This window comes from Pteropus medius, unplaced genomic scaffold, assembly GCF_902729225.1.
Source record: "Pteropus medius unplaced genomic scaffold, Ma_sr-lr_union100, whole genome shotgun sequence".
NCBI lineage: Eukaryota > Metazoa > Chordata > Mammalia > Chiroptera > Pteropodidae > Pteropus > Pteropus medius.
In genome coordinates, this window is record NW_024343734.1 from 26140 (window position 1) to 49669 (window position 23530).

At 57.5% G+C, this 23530-nt stretch overlaps 3 protein-coding genes across 16 annotated transcripts in view; 2 read left to right on the top strand and 1 right to left on the bottom strand.

The window, feature by feature from the left end:
• Positions 1 to 5287, top strand: part of HRC (histidine rich calcium binding protein) — a 6915-nt gene extending 1628 nt beyond the window's left edge. Inside the window, 7 exon segments of the mRNA XM_039868509.1 lie at positions 3 to 995; positions 1071 to 1141; positions 1534 to 1602; positions 1850 to 1904; positions 2399 to 2435; positions 2616 to 4509; positions 4788 to 5287. Coding sequence (XP_039724443.1) covers positions 3 to 995; positions 1071 to 1141; positions 1534 to 1602; positions 1850 to 1904; positions 2399 to 2435; positions 2616 to 2652 — 1262 coding nt within the window. The 3' untranslated portion in view covers positions 2653 to 4509; positions 4788 to 5287.
• PPFIA3 (PPFI scaffold protein A3) overlaps positions 159 to 23530 on the bottom strand; it is a 24061-nt gene continuing 689 nt past the window's right edge. The window contains exons 1-30 of one of the 14 annotated variants that reach the window (XM_039868499.1): positions 19135 to 22218; positions 18810 to 18911; positions 18263 to 18427; positions 17868 to 17942; positions 17291 to 17365; positions 16760 to 16981; positions 15645 to 15791; positions 15417 to 15551; positions 14916 to 14999; positions 14639 to 14770; positions 14129 to 14191; positions 13851 to 13930; positions 13431 to 13575; positions 13207 to 13218; positions 12682 to 12875; positions 11472 to 11694; positions 10647 to 10810; positions 10391 to 10518; positions 9645 to 9738; positions 9380 to 9461; positions 8545 to 8745; positions 7250 to 7312; positions 7064 to 7090; positions 5807 to 5982; positions 5289 to 5386; positions 4887 to 5062; positions 4731 to 4799; positions 4334 to 4505; positions 3774 to 3845; positions 3530 to 3688 (exon numbers count right to left, since the gene is read on the bottom strand). In XM_039868499.1, coding sequence (XP_039724433.1) covers positions 3787 to 3845; positions 4334 to 4505; positions 4731 to 4799; positions 4887 to 5062; positions 5289 to 5386; positions 5807 to 5982; positions 7064 to 7090; positions 7250 to 7312; positions 8545 to 8745; positions 9380 to 9461; positions 9645 to 9738; positions 10391 to 10518; positions 10647 to 10810; positions 11472 to 11694; positions 12682 to 12875; positions 13207 to 13218; positions 13431 to 13575; positions 13851 to 13930; positions 14129 to 14191; positions 14639 to 14770; positions 14916 to 14999; positions 15417 to 15551; positions 15645 to 15791; positions 16760 to 16981; positions 17291 to 17365; positions 17868 to 17942; positions 18263 to 18427; positions 18810 to 18911; positions 19135 to 19512 — 3741 coding nt within the window. In that variant the 5' untranslated portion in view covers positions 19513 to 22218 and the 3' untranslated portion in view covers positions 3530 to 3688; positions 3774 to 3786. Of the gene's footprint in view, positions 375 to 2893; positions 3689 to 3773; positions 3846 to 4187; positions 4506 to 4730; positions 5063 to 5288; positions 5387 to 5806; positions 5983 to 7063; positions 7091 to 7249; positions 7313 to 8544; positions 8746 to 9379; positions 9462 to 9644; positions 9739 to 10390; positions 10519 to 10646; positions 10811 to 11471; positions 11695 to 12681; positions 12876 to 13206; positions 13219 to 13430; positions 13576 to 13850; positions 13931 to 14128; positions 14192 to 14638; positions 14771 to 14915; positions 15000 to 15416; positions 15552 to 15644; positions 15792 to 16759; positions 16982 to 17290; positions 17366 to 17867; positions 17943 to 18262; positions 18428 to 18809; positions 18912 to 19134; positions 23343 to 23406; positions 23525 to 23530 lie in introns of those variants that run through there. The other 13 variants (XM_039868494.1, XM_039868495.1, XM_039868501.1 and 10 more) reach the window with 13 other exon arrangements.
• Positions 21709 to 23530, top strand: part of CUNH19orf73 (chromosome unknown C19orf73 homolog) — a 2834-nt gene continuing 1012 nt past the window's right edge. The window contains 2 exon segments of the mRNA XM_039868608.1: positions 21709 to 21723; positions 22858 to 23007. Of these exon segments, the coding sequence (XP_039724542.1) occupies positions 21709 to 21723; positions 22858 to 23007 (165 nt within the window).

Genomic DNA, 23530 nt, shown 5'->3' on the forward strand with positions numbered 1-23530 from the left:
CCATGAATTTTATCACCAGGCCCACAGTCACCAAGGCCACGTAAGAAGAAGAAGAAGAGAAGATGACGTCTCCGATGAATATGGACACCAGGCCCACAGTCACCAAGGCCACGAAGAAGGTGACATCTCCGATGAGTATGGACACCAGGCCCACAGGCACCGAGGCCGTGGGAAGGAAGAGGATGATGTCTCAGAGGAACACCACCATCATGTCCCCAGCCATGGATATCGAGGCCCCGAAGACAAAGAAGATGAGGATGAGGATGTGTCCACTGAACACTGGCACCAGGTTCGCAGACATACCCACCACGGCCTTGGAGAGGAGGAGGAGGAGATCACGGTCAAGTTCAGCCACCATGTTGCAAGTCACCAACCTGAAAGCCACGAGAGCTCTGAAGAGGAGGACTTACCAGATGAGTATAAAACAGAAGTCCCTGGCCATCACCACCACAGGGTCCCCAAGGGGGAAGATGAGGACATCTCTGCCGAGCTTGGCCACCAAGATCCCAGCCATAGACAACAAGGCCACAGAGATGAAGAAACTGGCCACGGAGTGTCCATTAAAGAGATTAGCCACCAGCCCCCAGAACACACAGGGGTCGAGGATAGAAGCTATTTGGAGGAGAGAGATTCTGAGGAGGGAGAGGAAATGGAGAAGGAAGAAGACCCCGGCTCCCATGAGGAAGATGATGAAGGTTCAGAGCAGGAAGAAGAAGATACCCACCATCACCAGGGGGATGAGGAAGATGAGGAGGAAGGTCATGGCCTCAGCCTGAGCCAAGAGGAGGAGGAAGGAGAGGAGGAAGGGGAAGAGGAGAGGAAGGAAGAGAGGCCTGAGGTTCAAAACCTCAGAGAGGCACCGAGCCAAGACCACCGGGAGGAGGACGAGGACGAGGGGCTGCAGGAAGACCAGCTCCCCTTCACCATCATCCCCAATCCACTGGCCAAGAAGGAGGTGGCTGAAGGGGGCTCCAGTGAGGAAGATGAAGACACAGGTAAGTGATCTGGCCGGGTGGGGACAGGGAAGAGCCGAGTCAGTCTGGGTCACTGCTGCCCTCCTGTCCCCACAGGTCCACAGGATGCCCAAGAGTACAGGAACTACCGGCCAGGGTCCCTGTGTGGCTACTGCTCCTTCTGCAATGTACGTCCCAGCCCAGGTCCACTCGCCAGGCTGTTCCTGGAATTTGCCCCAGGGCTCTGGGGTGCCTTGGGAGGGCTCTGAGCAAAGGAGGCGCAGGGGAAGTTCCAGGTGAAGAAAGACACTTCTGGGGCTGTGTGCGGGACAGGCCGGAGGCCCACAGACCAAGGAGGAGGCCGAGGCCTGAGCTGCGGCTGTGGATGCGGGGAAGAAGGTCCTCGACAAAGAGTAGGCAGGGGGTGGGGGCGGGCCCGGCAGGCAGGATGGCGGAGATACTGAGCTCAGCGCTGAAGGTAAGGAAGGTGAGGAGTTGGGGGCAGCGTGGATGACTGGCCGGCGGGTGGCTCGCATTTGGGGTTAGGGTTTCTCTCTAACCAGGCTCCTCTGCTGCCTAGCGATGCACTGAATGTGAGAACTGTCACTGTGATGAGGAGAACATGGGAGAGCACTGTGACCAGTGCCAGGTGAGACATACCCCTGGGCTCAAGGCTCCACCCCAGCTCAGGATGGCCCCGGACCTTCCGAGCACCTTGGGCCCCAAACGCTGGCTTCTGCCCTCAAACTGACCCCATCCCCCTGACGCAGCCTTGACTCCACACCCGATCCCGATCCCGCCCCTGCCCTTAACGTCCGTCCGCCTGACTAGGCTCCCACTCTGACCCTGTCCTTGACCTCTCCTACCACTCACACTTTATCCATCTCCGCCCGCAGCACTGCCAGTTCTGCTACCTCTGCCCTCTGGTCTGCGAAACTGTCTGCACGCCAGGTGAGCGTGCTGGGAGGGCTCAGGAGAAGCCTGAGGAAGGGGCGGGGTCCAGCGAGGCGAACCCTGGTGGGCACGGAGCCCAATCTGAGGGGCGGGGCTGGGAGGCTGTGGGGCGGGACTAAGGGTGGAGGCGTGGCCAAGGCCGGGAGGGGCGAGCACGGAGAGGCGGGGCCTGGGCTGAGAGAAGGTTGGGAATAGATGCTGAAGCCTAGGAGGCAAGGATGGGTGCAGGGTTGAGGGGTGGGCCTAGAATAGAGTGGGCGGAGCCAAAGCAAGAAGAATTCGAAGGGCGGGGCTATTGCAGAAATGGGAACACCCAGGACAGGGAGAAAGGAGCGGGAATTTCAAAGGAGTCCCAACGGAAGGAATTTGGTTTGCGGAAAGAAGTAGGAAAAGGGAGAGGAACTAGCTCTGATCCCAGACTCAGTGAAAAGTGGTCCCCTAATTTCGCCCGTGGAATACCCCTCAACCCTGTTCTCTCTTCTCCGCCACAGGAAGCTACGTCGACTATTTCTCCTCGTCCCTGTACCAGTAAGTGTGTGGAGGGGATAGTTTTAGTGCCGTGCTTAGGGTGGCGCTGTCCCGCTGCGCTATCGGACGACCTTGGGACCCCAGTTCCCCGTCGGTAAAATGCGCAGGTTAACGACCTCTGAGCGCCCTGGGTGAGCTTCGGACATTTCGGTTGTTTAACCTCTGCGTCCTCCTCTCCAGGGCCCTGGCGGACATGCTGGAAACTCCGGAACCCTGACCCGGCCCCGCAGGCCTACCTCCCTGGCCCTCCACCCCCTTTCCACAGGCCCTATTTATTTCTCTAAATAAACGTGCTCCCCGGAACCTCACTGGCTTCTCGGGGCATCGGGGAACGCGGGTGGGGAACTAGGGACTCGGACTTGTGGGTCTGGTGGAGGAGGGGCCTGGAGTCCCCGGTCCTCGTCGGGGTTGGTTTGCTTTCTTAAGGTCCTGACAAATAAATCAGTCAACACGGGAGCTTTTTGAAACAAATTCTCTTTACCCGTGATCACTGAGTGACGCCTGGGGCAGGGAGGCCGACCAAGAGTCGGGGGCAAGGGTTCCCCCACCGTCCTCCCTCCCCCCACGCCACGTCGCCCAGTGGCATCGTGGAAAGAGGCTTCTCCCATGCAAACCCCGGGGCCGGAAGGGAACGGGGAGCGCACTTCTGCGCCCCCTACCCCCGGGGCACGGACACGGCCACAGCACGGGGGGCGGAGGAGCCCCGGGGACACGAGACACTGGGGAGGGCGAGGAGACCCCGCCCACAGCTGGCCCGGGGAATCGGCGACCCGACGCGGCGGGTCGGGGCTGGGTGGCACAGGGGGCGAGGCTTGTAGCAGCGAGTCCCCCCTCCCCTCCTTGCGGACGAAGAAGGAAGACTTGGGCCCCGCGACTGGGAAGGAGAAAGGGGAGGGGGCAGCCTCCCCTCGCATGCGGCCCAGGAGGGAAGCCCCGCCCCCTTCCCGCGGGGAATGGGCACCCATCTCCCACCGGAAACTGGTCAATAAATTACAAAGTAGAGAAAAGGGAGGCGGAAGTTTGGGGCAGGATTTCTTCCTGCCCTCTTCTTTCCCCCTCTCGGTCCACTTCATGTAGTTTGGTCCAGGCCCAGTCCATTTGTGAGGCGGGGACGCGCACTCCCCGTTAGTGGGTACAGATGGTCCAGTCCGCGGCGCGAGCTCCCCCGCCCGCGCTCCCCGGCGAGACCACACTCTGGGCAGGAAGGGGGACAGCCCAGCCTCTGAAAGATTCTTCCATCCGAGCGAGGTCACCTGCATTGAGGCCGGGCAGTACGTGGAGCAGTGAAGATCCATCGTGCCGCCCCGAACCCCCGAGATCGCCCGGTACGGTCCTCACCTGGAGGCCTGCACTAGCAGGAATAGGTCCGGACCGAAACGCCGTCTGCGCGGGAACTCCCAGAAGTCTGGCCTGAAGGGAGAGCGAGCAGCGGTTCAGGCTGGAGACCGCGCGCGCACGCACGCACGCGCGCGCGCGACACTCACACGAACACGCGTGCGCGCGCGCGCGCGCACGCGCTCCCAGTCCTCTCCGGCGTTTCTCCGATCCTCAACTCCTAGCGCCCTTCCTTGGATTCCCCCTTCCGAGACGAGAACAACAGGCTGACTCCGCGCCCGTTTCCTTCGCGTTCCCGCTGTCTTGGATTCATCCAAGGTGCCCCCATTGACGCTGGACGAGTTCATTTCCCACCCCGGAAAGGGGGCGCGGGATGAATCCATTCCGCACCCGAAGGAAAAGAGTTGGCATATTGGAGCGGCCCATTTGTCGTGGGTGGGGGAGATTAAACTAGGCCATTTCAGAACCTGGAGAGGGAGGTTTCTGGAATGTCGAGTTGGTCCTTTTCCCACCCTGAGGAAGGGGAATGGGGGGAAGAGCTGCCGCTTTGGGGAGCCGCCCACCTTCCGGCTGCAGCTTGCGAAGAGGGAGCCCCGGCGAGCCCAGGGCCCCTGCTGCGGCCGAACGAAAGTTGGGGGGCAACATCTCAGCTGAGTCGGGGGTTACGCCTCGGAGGTCCTTCTCTCGGAACATCTTCCGCCAGGATGGGGAGCGGCTGAAGGACTTGGCGCTGTCCTAGGTACATGGGCCGGGCAGCTAGTGAGGGACTAGGGTCCGGTTTTGATTCCAACCCTTTCTTTGACTCCGCCCTTCTCCGTATTTCGTCTTTCTTTAACCCCGCCCCTACCCCGGCCCCGCCTCCAACCACGACTCTGGGCAAAGTCAAGCCCCACCCCCTCAGCTCCGACCCCAGAGGTGCAACAGATGCGCAGCCCCCGGAGCTGCTGCTGCGGCGCCCACCTCGTCCAGCCGCCTGTCTGTGCCCAAGGAGATGAGGTTACTGAATTCCTTTTCCAGGAGCTGCCGGGCCTGGGGAGGAGAGGTGAGAGAGAGGTTGCCGCGAGCAGGCTGCGAGGCAGGGAGACCCGGAATGCCCCCGGCTGAGCGGCAGCTCACCTGTGCATTCTGCGTCGGGATCTGCAGAAGCAAGGCCAGGTCGGAGTAGTCGAAGGTCTCGTCCAGGGCGAGCAGCGCCCCGTGCACCCCGCTCTCCGTGAGGTTCGTGGCGAATTCCTTCAGGCCCAGCCCGGACACCCAACCCATGACCCGCTCATTGGACCACACCATCACGTCTGGGGACGAAAGGGAGCCTAAGCTTCGGGCCCATCCAATTTGGCCCCATACCTCCACCCCCATTTCCTCTTTCTTAGACACGCCCCCTATGCCGGCTCCACCCCGGCGTTTATGGCAGCACTCTCCGACCCTGGCCTCCCGCTCCTCCCCTAATTACCTGTTCTCCAGCCCTGCCCTAAACCCCTCCACCTGGCTCCCACGTGGGACTCACGCTCCTCTACTCACCTCGGATCTGGGTCTGACTTTCCTCCCGCCTCCGCTCCAGGTCTTTCCGGTCGTAGTTGAGCCGTTTCAGGCACATGATCCCATAATGCAGACTCACCCTGAGCAGCAGGGGAAGTCGAGTCACAGAGGAGCCTTCACAACCCCAGTGACTGCCGTTCCTATTGGTCCCGCCCCATCGACCCGTGCTCTCCTGGGAGAGGTGAGAGATTTGTTCCATTCGGGTCACTTCCAGTGACTGCTGACCTTCCCAGGAGTCGGGGCAGGTCAACGGGCAGTTCGTACGGGTTAACTTGGAAGGGGTGTGGAGTCAGCTAGCCAAGCTGTCTTGGGACCTGGACTTTTCCCTAGTGGACCATCTTATTGCTGGAAGGGGTACAGGAGTCAGGATTTCCTGAGAATCCAGGCTAAAGGGCCAAAGACAGTCCAAGGAATTTCCCGTGAGGAGTCCCATTGGCCAAAGACTCTCTAGCGGGTGGGGCTTCCCCTTGAACTGTCCCCATTGGCCAGGCAGCCCCCACCTGTGGAAGCTGTCCACCATCTTGAGTTGGCCCCGGAGTTCCTTCTTGTTAAGATGGTCTAACATGCGGGCGTCCACCAGCGACTCCATGAAGTAGCTGCGGTATTGGGGCAGCCCCAGGCTGGGCAGCCAGTCGTTTCCCACCCACTCGTGGTTCATGTCGCCATATGCCAGGATCTGGGGCCATGGGCAGGTGGGGGAGGGGTCAGCCTTTCTGACCCATTCCCGTGTATGTATGAAAGGGTACAGTCCCACCCACCCAACCCAAGGTTATGCTTTTGCCACCCCATAGCAAGACAATGGCCAATCTCTGCTCAAGACAGTAGACCAATCCAGAATTGTCACCCACTCCTTCAAAATGAAACAATAGACTTGTCTACTCAAAGTGTGGTCCTTGGACCCGCGGCTTCACCATCACCCATGGATTTGGTGTAATTGCAGAATCTCAGACCCCATCCCTGGCTAATGAATCAGAATCTGCATTCTCACAAGATCCTAGGATGACTCAAACTGTACGTTAAAGTTTATGAAGTACTAATCTAGCGTTGTCCCAACTCGGAACAGATCAGTCCAACGTCACTACTCCCCCAAGTGAGGGCGACGGATTCTTCCAACATAGCTCTCCCCACAGCAAAAGATAATGGACCCGTCCATCACTCTTGTACTGTCCGGAAAATACTAGTCTAATCCTGCATTGGCCCAGGACAATATTCTAGATCAGTCCAAAGTCTCACACTGCCATTAGCATAAGGAAACAATCCATAGCGGCCCCCCACCCCGCCCCCGACTAGAAGCAAAGACCCCAGTCCAACACAGTTCTTCCATCTGAGGTTAAGTTCATGCCTCTCCCTCTTGAGGACGTGTAGCTCCTCCTCCCCAACTTCTCGGCCTGATGTGCCGCTCCCTCCCCAAGAGCTCTCGCCTTTGCTGGGTAAGCTGGAACGGTTCCGCTTCCCCCTCAGTCAGAGGGAAAACGGGTGCTAAGCGTGGCCCTCTAGTTATAGCAGCCCCTGGGGCGCCCGCAACCCTCGATAATGAGACGGCCCTTGCGCCACGCTAACAATAGAACCACCGCGCTCCTACGCCGACCCCCACCAAGCTACAGTGAGACAGTCCAGAGCCGAGCTCCGCGCAGCGCCCCCCCGCGGCGACGAGGGAATGCTCGGGCAAGGGTAAGGGCGGGGCTCAGAGAAGGAGGGGAGTCCATGCAGCGTGCACAGCCTGTTCATGCGCCCACACACCGCCCCGCGCCCCCTACCTGCTCCCAGCTGATCTCCTTGGTCTCCTGACCCGTTAGTGGGAAGAGGGGGAGAGAAGGGGTGGGTTACGGGGTAGGCGTGGGGCGGGAGGGACTAACAGACGTACAGACAGCCAGACTCGCCCCCACGCTCCTCCCCAGGGAGAGTTAGTGCCACCCCCAAGACCGCCGGCAGGGGGCACTCACGGGCTTAGTCGTGGCCGTAAGGGACTCCATCTCCTCATGTGTCATCCACACGTTTCCTGTGGACTGAGGGCCCAGGGGTGTTATGGAGGGTGATAGAGGGCTTCTGGATAGGGAAGGGGGAGGGGTCGTGCTCCTGGAGGCCCAGGCCATGTACATTTATACACATTCTGCTTTCTGGCTCAGAAAGGCCGGTCAGTGCTTGGGCTAGGCAGTGACAGAGAAAAGGAATGATCATTTATGGAGCACCAGCTGCGTACCAGAACATGGGCTTTGGGGTCGAACAATTCAGGTGTGACTTGGGGCCCTGTGCCAATGACGTCAGACGTACAGAGTGTGGATTCAGAGTGAGGTGGCAGAGAGCAATGGGACTAATGTTTGGGGGGAAGGGGACGTGTATTCACATTTATTAAGCACCTCCTCCCACAATCCCAAGAGTCAGGAATCCATTCAAACATTTATGTAGTGCTTCCTGGGTGCCAGATCTGGAATATGCAAGGGAAAATTTGAGGGTAAACTGAACAGAAGCTGAAATTAGCAATAACGTTCATGTTCTTAGGTATGATAAGGGCGTGGTGGCTACGTATGAGAATGTTCTTATTTTTAGAAGATGCCTACTGAAGTAATTTTTCAGACTAACTTGTTATGATGTCCACACACTATATTCAGGCGCTTCAGGTACACACCAACAAGCACGCCCACATAAATAGCAAGTATGGCAAAGGGTTACCATTGCTGATTTAGGCATGGTACACATAATTTTCTGTATGGAACGAAAGGATTAAATATTAGAAGGCATTAAACGCTACGGGGGAAAATTAGGCATTAATGAGCTGGGGTGATGGGCCATGACTAGTTAAGCTGTTGAGTTAGGGAGGCTTCTTGGAAGTGGTGACATCTGAGCTGAGACCTCAAGGATAGGGAGCCGTTCTTGCGGGGGAGAAGAGGGGAGGGGTGCTCCAGGCAAGAAACAGAAGGTACGAAGGAGCAGAGCTGTCAGGGAAAGAGGGGGACAGGGGCCCCTCTTCAAGAGACTTGCAGGGAACCACATGAATTTGTTGTTTTCTTCGGGTGCGATCCTCCTGGCCGCTGTGTGTAAAGCATACTGAGGGGTCGGGGGAACAGGAAAGGCAGAGAGACCTGAGGGGAGAGCCCCCCAGAGATAATCCTGGTGACATATAGGGAGTAGGTCTACGGATCCGGTCTGCTGGAGTAAGCAGGCCCAGGATTGGTTAGTCTGGGGACATGGGGCGGGGCCTTGAGGCAGCACTGGCTGGGATTGGCCATTGGACACTCACCGTGCGGGAGGAGGCGGGAGCCGAGGGTGACGTGAGTGAGACCATCTCCTGGATGGCGAGGCGCAGCTTGAGCCGGTGCAGTGGGTTGCTGATGCCGATCTCACGCTGGATCTCCGTGTCCGACAAGTTGGCCATGATGGCACCACTCTTGACATTGGCCCGGCAGGCGGCCACATACCACGCAGGCATGCCGACCCACAGCTGGACAAGGAAGGGAGGGGAGAAGGAGACACAGAGGCAGAGGAGAGACCCGAGGGACGGGACAGAGACAGAAAGAAAGGGAGAGACGGAGACAGAGCGATGGGCAAAGAAAGGCAAGTTGGGGAGAAACAGAAAGACATAGGAAGTTCGCAGTGAGGAGAAACAGACAAGGCAAGTCAAAGAGACAGTCACAGGGAGACAGAGGAAGAGAGTCAGAGAAAGGTCACGCCAGAGTCAAAAGGGATAGAGAGAGACAGATAAGCACAGGGGTGAAAGACAGATGTGGGAGAGAGACATGGGGAGACCCAGAGACACAGGAAGAAATATGGGGAATGACAAAGCACAGAGATGGGGAGACGGGCAAAAAAAAATACAGACGAAGAATCCCAGAGAGAGAAAGACATGGGGAGAGACAGAGAGACGACAGGAGACCAGGACCGGAGGGCACGGCCATGGCGCAGGGGTGGAGGGACAGGGAGAAAGAACAGGAAGATCAACAGGAAACCTGACCCTTGCCAGGGCCTCACCCCCACTCCCCCACCACCACAACTGGGCTAGAAGGATGCTGCTGGGTGGACCCAGCCAGCCTTAATGGGGTTGTCACAGGGCTTGGGCATCTCTGGGCCCCGGGTACCTCCAGCCAGGAGACCACGGTGGGGCCATCCCAGGCAGCAAAGGGCAGGCCCTGGCGGCAGGCCTCCTCCAGAAGTTCATGCCTGGGAAGAGGGGGCCAGGGCAGGAGCTCAGGGGTAGACACCCAGCACCCCTGGATGGCCCCCTTCACCACAACCCACTCCCAAAGCACTTTTTATGAATGTAGAAAACATGGCAGAAGGTTAAAAAAAAAAGCAAGCGAATCTCTGTAAGTCCTCCCCCCCGCTCCCTACCCGCACACTCACTTCCTCTTGTTCCTTCGGTCCTTGTCTCCCGGGCCTGTCAGCTTGGCTAGCCCCAGAGGGTCAGTGGCCAACGTCTCATCGGAGGGTGTTCCAGCTAGAGGCAGAGAGGGGCAAAAATTTGGAGAGTCTCAAGGAGGAGGCAGAATCTTTCATTCCGGGAGAGGTGACGAGGATGCCAGGAAGGCGGAGGCCCCAAGGGAGTAGTAAATGAGGCCACGAAGAGGGAGCGAGAAAGCCAGACACGGACCAATGTCACCTCCCAGGCGGTAATCTGGAGACATCCCCAAAACAGGGCTGGTAAGTGTTTAACAGCTGGCTCCCTGGGGACGGGGGAAATGGTCCCTGATTCGTAGCATCTGCCAATTTCCGTGCTGTAAATAATCCTACCACGCTAATTTCAAGCTACCATTGTGATGTCAAGTAGTTCACAAAACTCCTGAAAATGTAGCTATCGGCTCTCATGAGGCCGTACAAGCTGGATCCAACACACCAGATGCCTACCTTTAGGATTCTCCTTCCTCTTTTTCTATTAAAATAAAAAAAGGTAAATGAAATAAATTGATGTGTCCCTCCGGTCACGCGAACATTCCTCGGGGGGGGCCCTTTCCTTGTCCCTCCTCCTTCCCTCTTCCTCTGCCGAGTCCTGTCCCTTCGTATTCTAAATGAATTACCAAATGAATGAAGACGTGAATGAATGTCAAGTGAATATATAAGGAAGAAGGAAGCGTTGGGATCAGGGTACTCACCCAGTGAAGAGCTGTCGCGACCAGGGGGTCCCATTCGCCCCTTCTCTTTCTTGCCAAACAGACGGCCTATGGATGACTTGATGCTCTTCTTTTTGGGGGCTTTGTGCAGGGAATCTGGGGTACCCTCACTGAGTGAGAAAGACAGAGTGAGAGCAGACCCCATCTGGGATGCCTCCTCTCATCCCAAGTCCTTGTCCAGGCCCATCTCACCCTCCCAAGCAAGCTCATCCCTGTCCAATTCTTTGTCTCTACCGACCTTCCTCGTGGGGGTCCCCCATCTTCCAGGGATCCTGCCTGCAGTGCCAAAGCTTGGGTCATTCTCTCAAGTCGGGCAGAGCGGGGCGTGGGAGGTGGGGTGTCTCCTGGGATGGCTGGCCCCTCTCCTCGTGGAGCCCCAGGTTCCTCCTTGGGGACATGATTCTGGGAACAGAGAGGCAGAGAGGCTGGATTGAGTTGGAGGAGTCATGGTGCGGGCTCCTCATTAATTGGGATGTCTACTAGGGAGGGTCTGAGATGCCCGTAGTTTGGGGCACCATTTCTGAACGTAGCCTATATCGAGTGGGGGTGAACCGCAGAAAAATAAAGCCGATGAGCAGAGTCCCACTGGAGGATGACAATCCCGTATTTATAGTATCTTATCCTATGGTGTCAGGAGTGGGATTTGCACAGTCTCAGGTAAAGCCGATAGGTTACAGGTTCTGGAAGCAGGAAAGCTTGGCTTTAAGGCAACAAAATAGGGCTGATATCTCTTCTGCCTCTCTCAAAAGTCAATTCTGAGGATCTAACGGTAGTTCTCAAACATATGTTTAGTCATAGAAACATTAAAAAAAAAAAAAATCCTATGTAGAAACATAGCGCATAAAACAGGCAAAAGCAGACCAGATCTAACTAAAGTACACATTAGGGTTCAGAAACCCAGTGGCTCAGCCTTCCCTTTGCCCTTTGAGTTGGAACGGTTAGGGAAAGCTAAAGTTGCTTTTGAAAAACACTGGTGTCTGCAGTTTTCATTGCATGTGTTGAGGAGCCCGGTGTCTGACCTCGTACCCACCCCACCAAGCTGGGGAAACTTCAGAACACTCACAGCTTTGTCGGTGCCCTCGCGGGCAGGGCTAGGGGGTGCCAGACGGGGTGTTGAGTGGCCGGAACTGGGAGGGGAAGGGCTGGCAAGGGTAGAGGTGGTGAGGGAGGGGGGTAGTGAGCAGCTACTGCGGTAGCGGCCCAGTGAGTCCAGGCCGGAGCCCGACACCCGGCTTTCCAGCTCTTCTGCCCTTTGTTCTGTTGTCTCCTTCTCCTCTTGGATGAGCCTGAGGAGGGAAAGGGGGAAGACTGAGTGAGAAGACTGGGGCAGACAAACGGGAGGAGTCTGGAGAGCCCAACGGGCCAGAAAGCAAAATAATTCCAGGGAAGGCATAACGAGGTTCGAGGGCCTTGGTGGATTCCTGATGGCTCACGGGTTCAAGGGGAGTTAAAGGTCTTGATAAGCTCAGGAGGTCGTGGAGGGATTAGAGAGGACGCTCAAGGTCTGCGTCAGGGTGAAAACTTAGTGGTTCTGGAAAATCATAAAGGGATTTCTATGGGCAAGAGGTCAAGTTCCAAGGAGGATGGCAAGCACACGGTCCCGATAAGATCAAGACGAGATCGGGGGCTCTGAGGTCAGCCTAGGGTCTGGGAAAACTCTTGGAGTCATCTCATATGTGAGAGCCGATGCCGCAAGTCAGAACAACTTTGAATGGAAGGTGATGCTCACGTCGGTATGTTTGCTGGGACCAAGGAGAACAGGTTATTAGGAAATTGCTAAACGGCAGTCTCTGGGGACTTGGGGTGGACTTTACTTGATGGGAGAAGTCTTAATAAACTGAAGATTCTTGATATTAGTTAGAAATTCTTGGTGTAGAGAGTTGCAGTTCTTGATGTGTTAGGGTAAGATTCTTGGTGTTTGGGGATGGGAAGCTTGTACTGTGCTGAGATTCTTGGGGTACTGGGAATCCGTGGATACTGGTGAGTGAAGCCATGAAATCCATGGTATACTGGAGGGGTCCTGATGTACTGGATTGAGAATTTGGGTATTTCGGGGTACAGTCTTTGCCGTCTTGGGAAATCGTGAGTACTGACTGGGGGATGAATGTATATATTTACATAGGAGACTTCTGGGTATATCTTTGGGGACTCCTGGATACTGGAGGGGTGTTGGGTTGGGACAATTCCTTGAGGATGGTGGAAGAGGTCATGGGCTCCGGCCTTCAGATCAGACTCCAGGGCCAGTGGCAGAGCAGGACTGGGCCAGCACTCACTTGATCTCCTTGTTGATGGCTTCTAGCTGCTCCTGAAGCATGATGGCCAGTGTCTGTACGTCCGCCTGCCCACTGGGGGACAGGAGCTCAGCCCCAAACATCCCCTCTGCCTCCTCCTCATCTGAGCCATCCAGTTCCCCAGGAAACGGGGGTGGCATGGACCCCGCAGGGGCAGATCGCTCCCACTCCTGTCTCTGTGTGGAGACAGAGGGACACCAGGTAGACGGGGGTCAAGGCAGGCGCTGGGTCATCCTTCAGCTCTCCTGACCTCGTCCGCCCTCCGTGATCCTGCCCTCATCGCCCAGCACCGACTGCCCTCACCACGTGATCCAGCCCCCACACTTTTTCCAGCCCCATTTTCTCTCTCGACAGGTCCGTTTTCTTGACCACCCCCCACTCATGACTCCACTTCCTTCCCTGACTTCACCGTTTCCTGTGACTCTGCCCACTTCCTGTCTTCACGTCACCCATTCTAGACTTCCATACCCTGCCCATCATTCCAGACCCCATCATCCCTCTCCCTACCCCATCATCCCTCTACGGTCCTTACCAGGCAGCAGAATTTCCACATGAAGAGACAGCCAGGCAGTGGGGGTGATGCGGTTGGGGGAGAAGGAGAGAAGACAGTGTGGGTCCAGGAGACCCTGCTTCTCCGCCCACCCCCGGCCAGAGCTCCGCATACTAGACCCATTTCCCACCATTGCCCTCCCAGGCCTTGCTCTGCCCGTGCCCCAGAAGTGGCTGCTGACCTTAGAGGGCTCATCCTTGACTCCTGACCAGCGGCTCCTCTTGCCTGCCCGGCCGCTGCCAGCCCCATAGGGGTCCAGGTGGGCACCAGAAGGTAAGGTAGGTGCCTGGGAGTAACGGAGCTCCAGGGCACTGCCAGGGAGAGACCTGTGGGCATGGGAAGGGCACTCAGAGGCCAAGGGGCCAGGAAAAGAAAACAGAGGTAAAGGACCGCAGGGGAGGGCCAGGGTCCGGAGACCGGGAGAGGGACCTGAAGTCAAAGGTCAGGCAAAAAGGGTCTGGGGTGAAAGGTCAAAAATCAGGGATGAGTGGAAGAAGTCTCAGGAGGACAGGAAGTGGGGCGGAGGAGACCAAGGGCTCGGAAAGGATGAGCTTGGCCAGGGTGGTCCATGAGCAGAGGTGGAGCAGGAAGGTACCGTCACCTGGAGTAGGAGGATGGTGGCCTCCCCCGCAGCTGGTCAATCTCCATCTGCATTCGCTCCATCTCTGCCAAGAGCTGCTCCTGCGGGGAGCGGATGGGGGCTGTCAGGTCGGAATGTGCCCCGCGGAGCGCTCCGGGGGCCCGGGCCGATTCCACCGCCAGGCTCCAGGCTCGCCCGCTCCACCTCTCCAGGCCACGCCTCCGGTCCACCCCTCCGGTCACCCCTCCGGTCCACCCCTCCGGTCACCCCTCCGGTCACCCCTCTGGGCCCCTTCCTACTTTGTTCAGCAGCAGCTCGTCCTGAAGCTTCTTCATGTTGGCAATCTCCTCACTCAGGGAGTTCTGTGGGGGACAGGGGTGCAGTGAGGGGGCAGACCCTGAGGAAGACATGCTCTGGGGGCCTGAGAAGACCCAAGGGGGAATGAGGTGGGCAAGAACTGAGAGGTGGAGGGTGTTTAGGGTGTTGGCTAAAGATGCAGCGAGGGAGGAGAGTCCCTGGGAGCCTCTGAATTCCGCGTCCTGTGTAATCAGAGGATTCAGTTGGAGGGTCCACAAGGTTAGAGGCTTGGGGAAAAGCCAAAAACTCAGGGTATGGGTGCCCCAGAATTTAGCTCTTGACCCCAAGACTAGGTCAAAGAGTGGTCCCGCAATAGAGCAGAGAAGTCTGTCAAATTCGGGATGCCCAGGTTTGAGATCTCAGATAATGAGGGATCTGGGGTAGAGATCTGAGGCCGCGGGGTTCCGGCGAGAGGCGGTGCAAGATTATCGGAGTCCTGGGTTGAGACGCACCTTCTCCTCCAGCGCCCCCATGCGCTCCTTGAGGTGAAGCTGTAACCTCTCATTGGATTCGCTCAACAGTTTGTCCACTGTTTCAGACAACCGCTTATTGTGGTCATCGTTCATCTTCTCCCGCTGCCGGGCCTGCCCAAAGGTGAGAGGGTGCTAAAGCCTGCCTGGCCCAGAGCACCGCCCCTGTCCTAAGCTCCGCCCCCAGACCAGCCCCCTCGCCCAAGCCCCTCCTCCAGCCCGAACGCCCCACCCTTACTGCCGTCATCTGTCCCCTCACCCGCTGTAGCTCCTGGTTCTTCTCCTCCAACTGGGCCTCCAGCTGCCGAAGCCGCTCCTCAAAATTCCCATGACGTTCCTCAGCCTAGGGGACGGAACCCATGACATCTGTCATTGCCCCACTAGGACCCAGTCAGGCTCCAGTCCTGCCTCTGCCGAGACTGGGCACCAGGCCCGGACCCTAAGGTTCCAGGCTCCTCCACCGCAAGACTCCAAGCCCAACACGTGCGATTCAGGCCCTGCCCCCACCTACAGGCCCCGTTTCTTTCTTAGCTCATGTTCCAGGCCACCCCACCTTTCAGTCCGGACTAGAGAATGTCTCCACCCCGAAACCTCCAGTTTCTGCTCCCATTCCAAGTCCCATCCCTTGCCCCATCTTTTTACCCAGAATCCACGATGCAGGTCTCCTATCCACCTTCCCCTCCCAGCCCCACCACCAGACTTGAGTCCTCCGGGCCTGTCCCTCCCCCTGCTGCCATTACCACCCCAGGCCTCCCGTCACCTTATTGAGCGCTGCCACTCGCTGGGCCAGCTGCGCCTCGATCTCGGGCAAGGTCTCCGCCTTCTGCAGGGTCTGCTGCAGCTTCTGCTTGGCGTCGTCCAGCCACTCCGCCAGCTGACGACTCTTCTCTTCACTCTAGGAGAGGACAGAGACACGGGGAAGGGAGGAGCTAGGTCACACGAGCCACGACCTCGCCCCCATCGCCCCTCTCTGGCCGCGCCCCCCCACCTGCCGGTACAGCGACTCCTTGCTGGCCAACTCGTTCTCCAGTTTGTCGTTGGCGTCGTGCAGAGACGTGGCCTCGCGCTGGGCACTCAGATAGCGCTTCTCCAGCGTCGTGATCCGTTCCTCCATATCCTCCCGCTGCGCCAGCGCCTGCAGAGGTGGCAAAGGGCCGCGTGCGCTTCGGCTTCTGGAAGGCCCGGGGGTAGCCTAGGCTTAGAACCCCCACCAGGCACCCCAGGGAATCCTGGGAAATGAAGTCCCCTGCCATACCGGGCGTCAGAATAGTGGAACTGCACCTGCCAAGAGCTCCCGTGTATAGCCAATGTTAGGTCCCCTGCTGCCTGAGAATGAATATGGTGGTAGCTTCTAGGGCAGAACTGGCTTTGACCCCTCCTGTATGAATGACCTAAGGCCCGCAGGATGGGAAGTCTCCACACTCCTTAAACCACTCGCCTCAAAAATCCAGGCCTGAGATTTTTTTTCAGCAACTTCTGGCCCAGGCTTAAAATTATAGAGCAAGTGCCCTAGGGTCTCATGGGAAACAAAGGTCCCTTCCATTTAGGAGGCAGCATCTCCCAAGATGTCCCAGGGTAGCATAGGCTTAGAACCCAAGAGAAGGTGCTCGTGGGAGATGGACCCTGCCTGGGAGCCCCCTTGGGGGTGGATCGCATTTCCCAACGGGCCCCAGGCTTAAAACGGCCCTACTGCATGACGCTCACTCTTCTTTCTCATCCAGGACCTTCGAGAATTCATGCCCTACACTTCCCAGCAGTCTCTGGGATATGGGAGTTAGGATCAAGGAGCCTAAGCCAAGATGGGATGAAATGCGGACAAAGCTTTCAGTTTAGAGGCACGAGAGAATTTCCCAATGATAACATAACTGTGACTAGTTACTGAGCACCTACTCTATATGTGCTACTTGCCAACCCTCTGACAAAGGGCAAAAGCCCTATTTTACAGGTGAGGAAACGGGCTCAGGGTGGAGGAGAATCTACATAGCTTGTGGGCTGAATCCAGGTTCCACTATTCATGAGCTCTGCGACTTTGGGCAAAGCGGGAGAGGGAGGGTTAGGGGAAGGGAGGGACAGAGGGCAGCCCACCAGGGGCTCCGGCCTCACCTCCTTGAGGTCGCGCTGGAGCTTGGCGTTAGCTTCCTCGGCCTTACCCAGCTCGCGGTGGGCGGTGCCCAGCTCCTCCTCCAGCTGGCTCATCTGGCGGCACAACACCGCCAGGCGGTCCCGCAGCTGGCACACCTCCGCACGCTGTCGCTCCAGGGCCTCCTCCAGCTCTGCCGTGCGTCGGCTAGAGTCCCCACCAGGACCCAGGCCATTGGCAAGGGTCTGGAGTGGAGACAGTGAGGGAGGAAGGGACAGACCCCGGAGTGGGTATGGAGAGAATGCGAGGAGAAAGCCAGTGGGGGTGGAGAGTGAATCACAGATCGGTTCGGGTCATGGAGGTCGCAGAGGTTAGCTAAGTGACCTGAATCAAAGGTCAAAGGCCAGTAAGGGTCTTAGGAGATCAGACATCCTAGGATCGGTGAGGATCATACCAAATGTTAAAAGGACCATCACAAAGTCAGAGGGCTGAGGGAGGTCACGAGGATGGGGACCAATGAAGAGCATGGGGAGCGAAGGACTTCTACCTCTTACCTGCCCGTCCCCTTCCTTGCCAGGCTCCTCCAGCCCAGACCGGCGCCTAGACAGCTGCTCTCGAAGGCTCAGAGTCTAGGAATGGGAAAGGGAGATCAGGGCAAATGGAAGATTAGTTCTCCTTCCCACTGGCACAAACTCTCTAAGGAGAGCTCATCGGTGACTCCAATCCGGTTGGGGCCACCCCCACCCCACAGTCTACCCTGAGACCTTGTGATCTCATATCTCTCCTTAGCTGCCCAGCAGGGCGGGAGTCCAGCCTTCTCTTGCGCTTAGCCTCCTGGCGGAGGTGTCCTCTTTAGCCCTGACTTTGCCCATTCAACCATTCCCTTGGGAGCGGGTTCTTTCTGTTTGTCCCGGCCGCTGATTCTCACCTTAGACTCACCTTCACTGGGCAGTTCTCCTCTTAGCCCTGCTCAGTGAGTTCCTCCTTAGGAACCCCACTGGCTCTCTCCACAGTCCAACCCCACCGGACCTCTACTCTAGTACTGCCCACAACAGATTCTGGAACCCAGAATCAGCACGCCCTCTTGGGAGCTCCTTAGCCCCTCCCTCCCCTTCGTGGCCATGCCCCCACCTCCTGGTTGCTCAGCTCCAGCTCCTCCTCTAGCGCTGCCACCCGCTCCAGAGCCATCCGCAGTCGCTCCCGGACCTAGGGATGGGGCAGGACAGGAACGAGATGGAGATCAGATCCAATCTAGGACAGGTGAGCATGATGCACTTCACCCCGGAATGGGCCTGACAGGGCAACGGTTAGAATTCCTCTATCTATAATGGATGTGCAACCCAAACCAGTTACCAAAGCCGCCCCGCCCTTTTTCCATCATCGACCAGTTAGATCCCGGTCTGCATAGCCTGTCTCAGTCAGTCGCAGTCAACCTTCTTCCCACTTAGGACATCCCCAACCAATCACAGTCAGAATCTCCTCAGTTCCAGACAGCCCCAGCCACCCAGGCTCTTCCATTCCCATACCTTCTCATCCAGGGCCTTGTGGTGCTCGAAAAGGGATTTTAGAGCCTTGAGCACCTCCACCTCGGATGAGACCCCGCCGGGAGACTGGGCCTGGCGCTTCACCACGGTCATGCGCAGTGACCTCTCGTGCCTGGACACCAGGCACTCCAGGTGTTCCAAGAGAAGCTACAGAGACAAGGCACGGGGCCAAAGAAAAGAGGCAAGGGAGGAGAGGCAGGGAAGAGGAAAAACGTGGTTCAGATAGATGGGGTGGACGGACACGTGGACAAGAGGCGGCGCCAAGCAAAGGGGTAAGGAACGAGATAGGTCCGGAAAAGAGAAAAGGATGTTAGCAGTAGGGTCGGGGTCAAGAAAGGAGCGATACAGGAATAGAGACCATTATGGAGACAGGGGAGAGGACATGAAGGAAGCAGAGGACCAGAGGAGATCGGCCAAGAAGTGAGAGCAGAGAGAAGACAGAAAGGTGAGAAAGGACTAAAGATGGGTCAGGCTGCAACACCTGAGGCCCCGCCCACTCCACTTAGGCCCCGGCCCCAGCACCCCTTACCCTCGTGTTGTTCCGCTCCGCCTTCAGCTCTGCAATCTCTTCCTCCCGCTCCAGCAGCTGCTCCCGACATAAGTTCAGCTCCTTCGTCAGAGCCGCAAACTCCTGTCCAGATGTGGGCAAGATAGGGACAATCGGAAGGGCTGCTTGAAGGCCCCGCCCTCCCGGCTAAGCCCTGCCCCTTCCAGCGGCTCAGGCCCCGCCCATCACCAGCGAAGCCGGCTTCCCTGACTCCGCCCTTCCATGCGCCGAGCCCCGCCCCCCACGCCCCCACGCCTTCTGGTCGAGGCCCCGCCTCCCGCAGGCCCCACCCCGGCCCCGCCCAGACCTGGGGCAGGGCGATGCTGAGCTGGCGCTGCAGCGAGTCCTTCTCGTGGCCCAGCTCGCGCAGCCGCAGCTGCGCCGTAGCCAGCCCGTCCTGCGCCTCGCGCAGCGTCTCCAGCAGGCGCTCGCGCTCCGTGAGCATCGTGACCATGAGGCGCTCCAGCTCGCCGCCCGCCTCGTCCGGGCCCAGCGCCGAGCCCCGCCGGCCATCCTCGCTGATGGTGGGCATCACCTCGCACATCATGGCGGCGGTGCTGGCCTGCAGGTGCGGGGAGGGGCCAGGGAGCAGAGACCGGCCTCGTGAAGACACAGGCAGAGAAAATGAGGCACAGCGGGCCACTCTGATACTACATAGAGGAAACTGGTCGGACCACCCAGGCATTGCACAGAAGAAACTGAGGCCTGTCCATTCTGATCATAGCACAGGATAAACTAAAACTCTGCCCTCAGGAAACCGGGCCTGGCTACCTGCGTGAGAGTATTTGGGGAAACCGAGATCAGACTCTGTCAGGCCCTGGCGGCAAATCTAGGCCTAGCCTAGTCCGAGAACCGAAGTTGGTGACCCAGGCATTGACTCAGTGACTGGAAAAATCAGTCTCTACCTGTTTTGGCCCTGCTGAGGATCCCCCTCAACCCAGTGCCTCAGTGAGACAACTGAGCCCCAGCAGAGGACCATGCCTGCAGAAGGACACGGGACTGGGGTCACGGAATTAGGCCACTGATATGTGGCTGCCTGCTGTCCAGCTCCTCCCTCCTTCCATTTCTCATCTGGACCTCTGCTCCAGACTTGGTGGGGGATGGGGGAAAGCATGGTGGGCGTCCAGCGTGATAGCCATCTCCTATGACCCAAGTGTCCAGGATTCAGCTCCCTCCTTCCTCAGGTCACAGGAGTCTAGGTCCTGGAGGCCCTTCCCTTCCCCGGACTCAGGAGTGTGAGCCTCCAGACCCCTCCTTCTCCATCCCAGAATCAGACACCACACTCCTTCCTCCCCTGGGGTATGAGTCTGGGTTTTCGACCTCCAACCTTGGACCTTGAAATCTCAGCCTTCAGACCCCACCTCCCCCAGGGCCCAGGAGTCCGGGTACACGAGCTGCGGGCGGAGATGAAGCGAGGTCTCCTGAGCTGCTCCCACGCTCACATCAGGTCAGACAGGCCCAGCTGGCCCAGTCGAAAGCGGGAGGGACTTTCACTCTGTTCCCTCCTTTCCTTCTCTCCCTTCCGGCAGAGGCATAACCGGTTCTGAGAGTAGATAATTCCCAGCCCCACCCAGTGCAGACTGTGTCCAAAGCCTGGGACTGGAGCCTTGGACTCCTGTAATCAGAGGAGGGGACTGAGAGCCTTGGGACCTGGAGGGAAGAGGCAGCTGCATCCTTTGGGTCTCTGAGCAGGTGCATCTGGGAATCTAGATACGTGAAACCCAGCGCTCAGAGGCCAGATTTAGGAAAATGTTTATAAGAGGGCAGACCATCCTTCGGTCCCAAATTAACATGGTAGCTAAAAATGAGAACCTACTCAGGAGATGCAACCCAATATGCTTTAGGGAGGCTGCGCTAGAACTTGAAATTCACTGAGAAACAAACAAAACGTAGCAAGGCTGGGCAAAGATCTAGAAAGTCACTGGCATGTAGACACAGTACAGAGTGCCAAAAAGATATATGCTCCCACATTTACAAGGTGCTTGGGGTAAGAGCCACACATGGGACATATTCTAGAACCCAGGTCTGGAACTTTGAATCAGCTGAGAGCAATCAATAACTTAAAGAGCATCTGGGTGACCCCAGGATTATATTTAGGAATATACCTAATGTAATGCACAACAAGCCTAGTCAGGAGACATAACGTAGAACTCAGAATCTACCAGGGACGCAGGTATGACAGAGTATAGCGAGAGCTGCATTCTTGGTTTTATCATGTGTCTCGATAATGCTAGAACCCAGAATGCAGAAGATGTGCTCTAGAATTCAAAACGTGCCCTGGAGGTGAGGAAAAACCTACAGAGTAGCAAGGAGTTTGCGTGGAACTTAGAAGTGCCTGGGGGAAGATGCAGAAGGATGCATGCTGGGAGTAGAGAATTTACTGGCATAAGGACTGAGCTGGCAAAGGCGAGGAGGGATGTTCTGGAAATGAGGACATTTCTAGGCTGAAGACTCCAGAACAGGAGCGAGCCTAGAGCATGCTTAGAATGCTGAAGTGGCAGATGGAGGAGGAAGCCTGCAATCCACCAGGGGACAAGTTCTAAACTAACGTCACACTAAGGAAAAGCTGGACAGAGAAAGTGGGAATAGAATCTATAACCTGAGAAAGGAAGATGTAAGGTGGAACACTTCGGTGGGACTCCTCTAGATTTAAGACTGTAGGATTGGATGGAATCCAAAGCAGAAAAGTGCATTCTAGAATTGACAGCATAATTTGGAGAAAGAGCACATAACTGGAAGACACATATTCTAGACCTTAGAATGCCCCTGAAAAGATAATAAAATCTGGAACGATGCCAAGGATGTGGCTGGAACTTAAAACACACTTAAAATGAACATTTAGCAGAGAATAAGCAAGGACTGGTTTCTAAAAATTTGGAACATGTCTGAGGAGATGGTGGGATCAGAATTTGGCTTGGGGGGATTATCTAAATATCTGAATTTATCTGGTTAAAAAACATGCCTGGAATTTAGCATCTAACCTAGCACTTAAAACACGCCTGGGGTGACAACGGAACAGAGATGTTGACTAGGAGTGTTCCAGGATCCAGAAGTAATCTAGAACGTGGACATTGGGTGGGCACTTTAACTGGAAATGCTGAAGATGATGGATAGGTTCTAGATCATCTAATGAGCCTAGGTCACAGAACACATTTGGAGGAAGGCATGTGTGTTTGGCTCATAGCCTGAGAGAGTTTACTTAGAGGATGGGACGTCACAGTATGGGCCTCAGAAGGCAACGGGGTGCTGAAAGCATGTCAAGGAGCTGAGTCTGAAGGGAGAGAATAGAGTTCCAGGGAGCCCCGCTGAGAGGAAATGGGGATGAAGCAGGGGTTGGCCAGAGATGTCACGTTGATAGGGAGGATTGTGAGGCCATGGGGACCTGGGTCCCTAAGAGTAAGAGCTGAGGAGCTAGATACCTGCGGGGTGCGGGGAGGGCAGAGCTGGGGCCTGGGCTCCAGAATCCTTGTGGAGGTAAAGGACAAGGGGGTTTGGAGGGAGGGCTGGGGCAGATGGCCTCAACAGAGGCTACTGGTCAGTACGGAAGCTGGGATCATAATGCCTGGATCCCTGAGGGGATGTAGGACTGGGGGCAAGGCATCTAGGTCTCCACGGGGGAGGGCGGGCAGATGCCAAAGAATTTCATTAAGAATTGTATTCTGAGTCTCTGAAAGGGAGAGAGTCATGGCGCCTGAATCTCTAAGGGGGTAGAGGCTGAGGTCTTGGGAGGCTGGGTATATTTGTCTGAGGGGAATAGGGGCTGTTGAACTGGGTCTCTAAAGGGGCCAAAAGCTGGGGACCGGGATCACCGGATGCCATGGTCCCTAAGGTGGACGTGGCAGGAACGTTCAGAAGCCTTAACTCCTCAGGAAGGTGCTGGGGTCCCGGAAACCCGGGATGGTGAGGACGAGGCCGAGAGCCTGACCAACGGAACCCTGAAACCTTGGCGCCCGGGTCGGGGAGGGCCCGGGTATCCCCGGGTCAAAGGCGCGGCGGGGGGGATCCCCGCACCGCCGGCGCCCCCTCTCAGGCGGCAGGAGATGGGGGCGGCGAGGCTGCCGAGTACCCTGACCATGGACAGCTCCAGAGCCGGCCTGTGTCCAGCATAGCCGCGGAGCCGGCCTGGACTAAGGGACGCGGCTGGCTGCTCAAGCCGGAGGGCTGGAGATGGGCATACGGGGTGCGCGAATGGGGGACTATGCGGACGCGACGGACAACGGACGGCCCTCGCCGAGGGAATGTGACACAGCCCGCGGCGGGTGTCTGGAGCTCCCGGGACCGGGCCGAGGAGGAGGAGGATCTAGGTCCAGAGAGGTTCCCAGGGTTGAACTGAAATCCAGGCTCCTGGGCCCTGGAGGAGGCGCAAGGCGGCAGTACGCCTGGGATTCTAGGGTTCGGCTGGGGACTCTGAGAGCCTGGAGGGGCACGCCTGACTCTCTGGGGTTGGGCTGTGAGATCCGGGCTCTGGGGTCCCCGAGAATGAGGAAGAGAATCTAGGGTCTCGAGGAGGCGGGGGAAGCTCGGCGACGGGTCCCCGGGGTGGGCGCTGACAGGCAGGCCGGGCCGGGCTCTCACCTACCTGGTCCGCGGCGGCTGCAGGCGGAGCTGGGCTGCAAGAGGGACGTGGGGTGGGGTGGGGGGCCCGGGCGGGGCCCCTGGCGGCGGCCGGGGCCCGGATCTGTAGCTCCGGAGCCCTGTCTCCG